The sequence below is a fragment of the Stomoxys calcitrans genome, chromosome 3 (assembly GCF_963082655.1).
Source record: "Stomoxys calcitrans chromosome 3, idStoCalc2.1, whole genome shotgun sequence".
In the NCBI taxonomy this organism is placed as follows: Eukaryota; Metazoa; Arthropoda; class Insecta; order Diptera; family Muscidae; genus Stomoxys; species Stomoxys calcitrans.
Window position 1 is genome coordinate 46,119,504 of NC_081554.1, and position 9,445 is coordinate 46,128,948.

General features: G+C 44.0%; 1 protein-coding gene across 1 annotated transcript; it reads right to left on the minus strand.

The window, feature by feature from the left end:
* Positions 1-2,556: 2,556 nt before the first annotated feature.
* LOC131996026 (uncharacterized) lies at positions 2,557-6,334 on the minus strand. Its single transcript, XM_059365443.1, has 2 exons — positions 5,700-6,334; positions 2,557-2,704 (listed from the first exon to the last, which is right to left on the minus strand). Exons 1-2 carry the CDS (start codon positions 6,332-6,334, stop codon positions 2,557-2,559), a joined length of 783 nt encoding a protein of 260 aa, XP_059221426.1.
* Between the last annotated feature and the right edge of the window lie 3,111 nt (positions 6,335-9,445).

A 9,445-nucleotide genomic window follows, 5' to 3' on the forward strand; every position in this document is an offset into this window, starting at 1 on the left:
TACCGCGTAAATTCGATATGTGCCTTTTGTAAATTCGCAGTTATAAAAATGCCTTTTCTCACATTAAGATATATCTGCTTTTGCCAAGAAGAAATGATTTTCAAAATTGGAAAATACGAATCAAACAAAGTACTCTTCCAAGCTCATCACATGGTATGTAATAAAGGAAAGACTTAAAAAAGAGAGAATTCAGGTGACCTCCCGACCTGATATGCTAGTCACGGAGTGGTACTGATGAGAGGAAGAGACCAAAAAGCTCTTATCTCTCTACCATCAAGTCAAGATAAGAAAATGAAGAGAGTGAGTGCCATAACATAAAGAGGAGAAAAAAAAGAATCTAATAAAGAATAAAGATGAAACTGCTACAACGAAAGTTCTGATCAATCTTGTTCTTAGATTGTATTGATGTTGATTCTTCTCATAGGCAGACTTTATATGTTTCTTAACATTATCTCTTATAAGTTGAAGTCGATCATCTCGACTGAGGCAATTGGTAGATTCATTCAAGAGTTTTAAATTCATGAGAAAGACATTGTCCGAAGCATGGGTTACCATGTCGAACCCAAAAAACGCTTGGTATGGCGACGCTCGAATGGACTGGTGGATCGAATTTCTAAGAGCATAGCTGATAGCATAGAGATTTTGATCGTAAAAAGAACGTTCAAATCATTTGCCTTGAATTGAATAACTTCCTCGCTTATGACTCTTTTCGGGACAGCATAGATATGGAATATGTAACTTTAAAGGAAGTCCTTAATGGCTGAAGATGTAAATTTGCGTAGTGGACACATCCAGTGGAATTTACTGAAATCGTCTAAACAATTATCAAACCTAGATATCCTGTCTTACTCCTCGGATATAGCCCTCACATATCAATGTAGAGGCGTTGAAAGGACTAAGCCTTGGTCGTGTTGCATACCTCGCAATTACCTACGTATTCTCAAACATCCTTAACCATTCCCGGCCAGAAGAAATGTCGTCTTAGCAAATCCACAGTCTTAGCGATTCCGCCGTGAGCCGTCTCTGGTGAATAGTGAGCTCTAGAAATTGTGTCCTTTCGGACTCTCAAAGGAATCCGAAGTTTCCAGGCCTCTTGCTCCTGCTCCTCCTCAACAGAATAGTGTTCTGTACGGTAATACACGTACTTGTCCTGGCCATCAGGGAAATGTAGTCCTCATCCAAAAAGAAAGGAGACTCAAGGTCAGCTCCTGTGAGAATAGCGCCATTTCCTTCTACCTCCTCGTGAGGAATGCGTGAAAGTGCATCAGGTACGACGCGTTCATTTCCCTTCCTGTGACTAATAGAAAAACAATATGGCTAAAGTTTAAAAACCCAGCGTGCTAACCTTCCACTCAAATCAGGCTGCCTCATCCGTCATAATAGGCTGTAGTGGTCAGTGACCACTTTGAATCCTGTAGTTCCAGGTAGCACCTGTAATTATTAATCGCTTCCATGGCTGCAAGGGCATTCGCGTACGGTTACGCTATAGATGCGCTGAGCCGTGGTAAGCTTTTTACTCATGAATGCGATGGGTTTTTCCTGTGCATCCTATTCTAACTGCACAAAAACCGCACCTATACTGTGATCGCTTGCATCACAGGGCAAGTAGAACTATTGAGTGAAGTCAGGGCTGGAAAGTACCGGAGCGAACGTAAACAACTTCTTGAGATTCTCGAAAGCCAATTGTGCCTCTGGTGTCCACTGAAACTTTAGGCTTCGATTATATGGAACGTAGCACCAGAAAAATTCTGCACGAACCGACGATACCATCCCCGGACTTGTTTCAAAGTCTTGGACACCGACCAGTTGGTTATTGCCGCGACCTTTTCCGGGTCAGTGGTTATTGCTTCGTTTTCAATTACGTAACCAAAGTAGTTTACTCGGGTGACGCAAAACTTACTTTTAGAAACGTTTAAAGTAAGGTTGGCCGTTCGGAATTGTGTAGAAATCCGAACCAATACCTCCAAATGAGAGGGGAAATCTTCCGACACGATGACAAGATCATCCAAATACCCAAATACGCTATGACGCAAATCGGGAGGGATGATTTCGTCCATTAGCCTACACATAGTCTGTGGAGCATTACAGAGCCCGAACAATATTACCACAAATTAGTGCAACGGCCGTCCCGGGACTGTAAATGCTGTCAGTGGTTTCAACTTTTCGTCGTGACTAATCTGCTAAAAGGCATCCTTCAAATCCAGTTTGAAAAAAATGTTCGCCTTTGGCAATCGTGCGAAGATTCCCTCTATATAGGGTAAAGCATAAGCATCCTTTATTGTGGCGGCATTCAGCCTTCTAGCTTCCGAGCACAACCTTACATTTCCCGGCTTCACCATCAACACCGAAACTAAGCAACCTGTCAATCTCTCCGAACATTAATTTCTCAACCGCAGGGTATACAGGTTAGTATCGTTGTTTTATGGGAGGAGCGTCACCAACGTTATTACTATGCCGAATCAACTTGGTCCTACCCAAACCCTGGGTTTCAAAATTCGGAAAAAGGCCTATAACCGTTTGAAGTTGCCTGCGCTGTGGATCAGTCAACGGAAAGAATCAGTAGCTTTCGTCCTGCAGTACTCCACCCTCAGGACTTACAGCCTGAATATCCGTAGAGATATTCTCCCCAGTCATCAAGACAAAAGATCCTTGTATATCCAGTATCAAACCAAACTTCTTCCAGAAGTTAATATCGAGTATGACCCTTTGTGACAAAGAAGGGATTAAAAAAAATCTCAAAGGTCTAGTATCTCCTTTAAAGGAAACGACAAAGTCCATCCAGCAAACGACTCTCTAAATACTTCAATCAGCAGTGCTCACATTCGGCCGACACCTAGAAAAACTTGGATACTTCGAAAAATTGAGCATCGCTAGTTCACCACCAAGGCAGCTTACACGAGCACCAGTATCTAGAAGACCGAGTTTATAGAATTCCAAAAAAGAAATCCTCGCAAAATAACGCATATCTGTGGGCTTCGAAAAAATGGCTGAGACTAAACATTTTCCACATAACTTTCTAGATCAAAAGTACGCCCTTCGTCGAATGGTAAAACGCCTCGGTCGCCTACTGGAAATAGAGGATAAACTACTTAACGAAAAAATGTCATTGCGTCTCTGCAGATAGTAAGCTAAACGTTCGTGATAAGGTCGTCTAGAATATAAGACATGACAAGGTATCTCATCAAAAGAACTAGTAAGGGTTCATGGTCTTTTTAAAATGGTAATCGGAGGGAAAATTTCTTCTCCTCCTTTAATAGAAGTAGAACTAGGTGTGGTATTGGTAAATCCGGGTCTCAATGGTACATCAGAGTGTTTGTGGGGATCCACATAATCAATCATTCGATCGATGGACCGCTAACTTTCTAGGAATACCAAGATTTGTTTAATGTAATTACAAATTTCTTAATTAAATCGTCATATGCACTTGAAAACTTTTTCTTAGTTTGTTAAGCACATTTATTTGTAAATAATATTGAAAACCTTGCTTAATTTGTTTTCAATATGGCACTTGGTATTTTTCACATATGTAATATTTAAATAGATTAAAAAAACTTAAATATAAATTCAAAAAAGGATAAAATGGCTAATATGCCCTGCAGACTGCCAAATATAAAATTGTTTATTTTCCAAAAGGTTATGTTGAATGGATTGCCCACCAAAGGTGAGTTCACTCGGAGGCAAGTTTGGCCCATTGTAATATCCTAGAGAGAGAAAGGGAAGTGAAAGAAGATGTGAGACCTCGGACTAGAGTTTATACACGAATAAAAGAAAGACCGAAAGGACGTCTCTGCAGACCCGGACAGGAACACAGTAAGTGTTCAATAGTCTCCTCCTCATCCCCATCGAGGCAACTCCTACAGAAGTCCTTGCGAGGTATCCCCATTCGGCCTATGGTACAGTGTCCGGTTATGGTACTCATCGACCTTTTATCGAATGCCAGCAACTCCCTCGTCCTCCTCTGGTCGATGACTGGCCATAGCGCCTTTGCAGTCCGGCAACCATCAACCGAGTCCCAACTCGCCGCCGCCCTGGCCATCCCATCTACTGTGTTCAGTAGCTCGACAAATGGCACGTAGGCAAGACCAATGACTGGTGCGCCCGGGGCATTTCCTGGAATCCCCTTATGCCCAGGAACTCATGTCACCGTCACATCGTGGGCCCGGAGCCTATCCAGGGATTCCAAACAATCCGCCACGCATCTCGACCTCACCATCCTCGACCCTAAGGCCTTGAGCGCCGCCATACAGTCCACATAAATTCTAAGTTCCTTACCAGAATTTCTCTCACAGCAATGGCACAGACCTCTGCCTGAAAGACCATATACTCGTCTGGCAGTCTCAGATACATACTGATACTGAGTACATCAGAGAAGACCCCCAGTCCAGTCCATGACTCCAACTTGGAGCCATTTGTGTAGATCGAGGTTTCAACCCCCTTTATTCGTCCCTCTCAGAAAATGGAATCGCGAATGACCCCCAGTCGGCACTGGTGCCAGGTAGTCGGAGATCCTTCCCAATCTACCCTCCGTATCCATAAAACCCAGAATCGAACTGTGGCCGCAACCATCCTCCTTCAGCATGCCGAGCTCCCTCATCCTAAACGCGACCCAGCGGCGCAGTTCCAAATATGGGCCCCAATGGGCTGCGGATATCAGTGCCTCTGCGGTCCCGACGCAGGTTAGTATCTGGACCTACTCGAACTCCCTCGCACACATCCTCTTCCCTACGGCATTCTACCATACCAATATGTCATAGGCCAGTACTGGTCTCACGATGGCCGTATACATCCAATAAATCATCCTGGGAGTCACCCCCACTTCCTACCGAACTTTCTCCTGCAGGAGTAAAAAGCGCACAGTGCCTTACGGTTTCGTTCCTCGGTGTTCTTCTTCCATGACAGTTTCGCATAGGGGATTATGACTAGATACTTCGCCTCCTTAGACAACAGCAGGGTGACTCCGTCCAAGGACGGGAGTCTGAACTCCGGTATCTTATATCCACGCGTGGAGGGTACCAGCTCCGTCTTCCCTGGGTTTGTCCTCAATCCATTTCTGGTAGCCCATCGCGACAACCTCCTCAATGACCCTTTCATGATCTCGGTGATCGTCGACAGAAACCTGCCTCGGACCAGCAGCACGACGTCGCCCGTATATGCGATAATCCTCGTGCCGCCCTCACCGAGATCCATCACGATTTCATTAATCACGAAGTTCCATAGAATCGGTGAGAATACCCCTCCTTGGGGCGTTCCTCTGGTCACCCGTCTGCTGACCACACTATCTCCCGGGTTCGCATTAATAATCCTGCCATAAAGCATATAATTGGTCCACTGGGAGATTAAGGGGAGAATCCCCATGCGGTCCAGTGCGGCGATAGCCCCTATCTCCTCATTATCGAAGGCCCCCTCAATATCCGAGACCGCCGCAAAAGTGTCCTCCTTTTGACAGAGAGACGTCTCGTCTTTCGGTACCACCTCGTGAAGGGCCGCCTCCACAGACCTGCCTTTGAGGTATGCGTATTGTGCCCCACTGAAGTTTTTTGGCGTCAGTCCCCCTTTCACTTTCAGGTCTATCAGTCTTTGCAGTGTTTTTAGCCAAAATGATGACAGACTAATAGGTCTTCGCCTTACTGTGGTTTATTCTTCCCGCCTTCGGGATAAAGACCACCTTGACTTCACTCCATGCCCTCGATATGTAGGACCATGCCAGGCTTGCTCGGAAGATGCGCTCAAGCCATGGCAGGGTGACTCCAAGGGACTCCTGCACCAGTCCTGGGATAATTCCGTTAGGTCCGGCCCGCGCTATCTTCTCCTCGTCAAGGATGTCCCTGATGAGGTCATCCGTTAAGGCCACATGTGTAGGTATTGCGATGTTCTGATCGCCGACCTCTTCCTGGCCACCTAGGATATGAGCCTCCATCGAAAGTTCCACCGTCTCTTGCCCACTTTCAGTGTAAGTCCCGTCCTCCCTCCTCAGGGAGCTAGGCGTGATGGGATCCTTCGAGATCACATTGCGCCACCAAGATGCCAATTCCCCACAAAATTGCGCCCAAGAACTACTCTTCGCCTTCCTCGTCTCTTTCTTGAACTTGCCAAGGGCGTCACGATACTCGTCCCAGCCCTCTGCCGTGTTTTCTCTCTTGGCCTTATTTAAAAGCTTTCTGCTCTCCCTTCTGAGCACCTTCAATTCCGGTGGCCACCATGACTGCCTGATTCCACGTGGCGGTACTCTTTCGGGACATGCCTTTAAAAAGGCCTCATTCAGGCATCCCGTGACAAGATTGACTGCGGTCTCCAGTTCCCTTACGTCTTCCAGAGGCCCCCTTGTGCGCCCCATTTTCTGCATCTGTTCTCTGAACTTCTCCCAGTCGGTCCTCCTCGGGTTTCTGTATGGTATCCTCCTCCCCCCCTCGTGCTTGACCCGAAAACATATCCTACAGTGATCCGAAAAGGAGAACTATGTGGAAACGTTCCACTCCAAAACCCTCACCGAGTCACTATTCGTCACAAACGTTATATCTATAACCTGTTCCCTGATCCGTCGGTAGAAAGTAGGGGCATTGCCCCTATAGCCTACAACTAAGCCCTTGGATAAAATGTAATCAAAATGTAACTCACCTCTTTCATTGGTATCCGTGCTTCCCCAGAGACTGTGGTGTACATTGGCGTCACAAGCACAAGATCTTGCCCCTTCTCCTAGCACCAACCGACCAAGGCCCGTACTGTGTCTGTAGGGGGGTTGTCCACATCGTAAGGTAGGTACATAGAGGCCAGGACCAGTAATGGTTTGCGGGGTCTCTCCAAGGCACCTACCGATAGGTCTTCATCGCTGTTCAAATCCGTACTGGCTACGATATAGCTTCTAATTTTACCTTCTTTGGGGTGGATGGGGGTTTGTAGATTCAGATTTCGTGATCTGAGTTCACGATCTTGGTTACCTCCTAACCACGGTTCTTGAACGAGGGCTACATCAGTGCCATCTCTCCCCATAGCTCTCAGCAGCTCATCCGTTGCTGCTTCTGAGTGGTGTAGGTTAATCTGCACCATCTTCAAGCAGCCCATGCCCACTAGTACCCTAGATGGCGTCGACTTCATCGGCGGGCAGGACCATTCTCACATGGTTTAAGCAAAACTTGACCTCTCCCAGCGAGGACTTCAGGAGTGACAAGGATTCTGAACCAACCCTGATCCAGAGGTCCTTGCTATTACCTTTATCCCTCGCTCGTCCCCTTACAATTGTCCAGCTCTCCGCTAGCAGATGCTTATTCTGCCTTTTAAGCAGCCTGAGTATAGCTTCGTCCTCCAAAACTGGTGGAGGAATCCACACTCGCAGCGTCGTCTAGCGAGTGATCTGATCAATCGGGACCAGCTCTATCTTCATGCCAGGCCAAGGAGGGTGGAGGCCACCGATGCAGGTCGAAAGAAAATCTAGAGCTTGGTGTGTGTACAATATTCACAAAAAGTTATACACAGATAAATGTATAAGTAAAAACAACAAAAACGTTTGGTGTAACAACAGAAAGTCTGCTGGAAATGGGACAGAAGTATTTTTTTGCAAAACCATTAAATTTTTTCTGCTGGTTTCAGGTAGTAAAAACTTGACTGAAGACTTAAATGTCATAAATATTTTAAATAGTTGTATATTAAATCATATCTTTTAATTTGATTTTAATACCCCCACCATAGGTTGGGGGTAACACCTTGAAATATTCGTCTAAGACCCCATAGAGTATATATATTCTTGATCCGTCTGTCGAAATCACGATAGCGATCGAACGCCAAAAGCTAAAACAAATACAAATTTTGCCCATGAACACTCCACTAAGGAACTGGGGCAAACTTCGCACATATCAATGAGTGCAGTCCGATTCAAGTTTTAAGCTCAATGATAAGGGGCCTCCTTTTTATAGCCGAGTCCGAACGGCGTGCCGCATAGTACCTACAAATGGGTCATATTTAGATTTAGCTCCCATATAAACCGATCTCTCGATTTAACTTTTTGGGCCCTTACAAGCCGCAATTTTCGTACGATTTGGCTGAAATTTTCAATGCGGTGTGCTATTACGACTTCCACCAACTGTGCAAATAGGGTCCAAATTAGTCTATAACCTGATATAGCTACCAAATAAACGGATCTCCTGATTTGACATCTTTAGCCCTTGAAAGCCGCAATTTTTGTCCGATTTAGTTAAAATTTTGCACATTCGTTCTGCTATGACTTCCAACACCTGTGCCAATTACGGTTCAAAAAACCATAAAATAATGCCCTTTAACGAAATTTAATTTAGATAAAATTGTAGCGGAATCCATGGTGGTGGCTTCCCAACATTCGGCCCGGCCGAACTTAGAACGCTTTAACTTGTTAAATACATTTTACCCTCATTCTTTTGCACCAGATGTATTTTAAGCCAAATTTTAAAATTCTACCTCTATCCATCCATCCTGTACAAAGTTCATCCATTTCGTACCTGTCTAGTATCTAAATGTATAAATTTTTTAAAAACTCGTATAGTTACCCAATTATGGTTGCCACAATGTACTTAAGTTCCAAAATTCAGAGCTCTAGTTTAAATTACAATGAAAGTACCAAATAGTACCAATTTCGGTACTAAATATACTATTCAACCCACTTTCGGTGCGATTTTCCAAAATTTTTTTTACCAAACCTTATTTTTTCGAGATGATTTTTAATTTGAACCCAAAAACTAAATTTTAACCCTTTCCGTTCGCGCTGGGCAAATATGTAACATTTCATACTTTTCGGTACTTTTTAGTACCTAAACTAACATAAACGAAAGAGTAACATTCATTCAAATTTCATGATTATAGCTTTAGCCATTTGGGCTGTGCGACGATCAGTCAGTCAGTCAGCAATCAGTCAAAGACGCAACTCTTTTATACATGTAGATAAAGTATACAATTTTCTCTACCGGATCATCCTATGCTATCTACGATAATTTTATGTAAATCGGTTCAACCGTTGTTGTGTCTATTCAGGCGTATGTACATATGATTAAACAAGCAAACATACAAAATCAAATAGATTTTTTTTCATAAGAAAAAATATATTATCCCACCACCCAATGTAAACAAACAAACAATAAGACCCCTAACCTAGGACGTAACGCGTCCCATATTGCGTGGTGTGATCTGTGGCTATGCTTTTCCATTGTAAGAAAACATCTCCCCTTAAGCTCGTTTCGAAAATGAAATAAACCAAACATTTTCATCTTCTATCCTTGGTAAAAAATGTTTACTTCTTTAAGTTTTTATTTCCTTAAACTATCTTAAATTTTTTCGCATATACTAAAATATCTTGACTGAGCAGAATCGCACACAATTGTATGTCTGCATATGTTCCACTTCAATCTTTACACACAATACCCACCCACTATCGATCGTTCATAACTGGATGTCTTTTTTTTATTTCTACTTTGATTTTTACCAG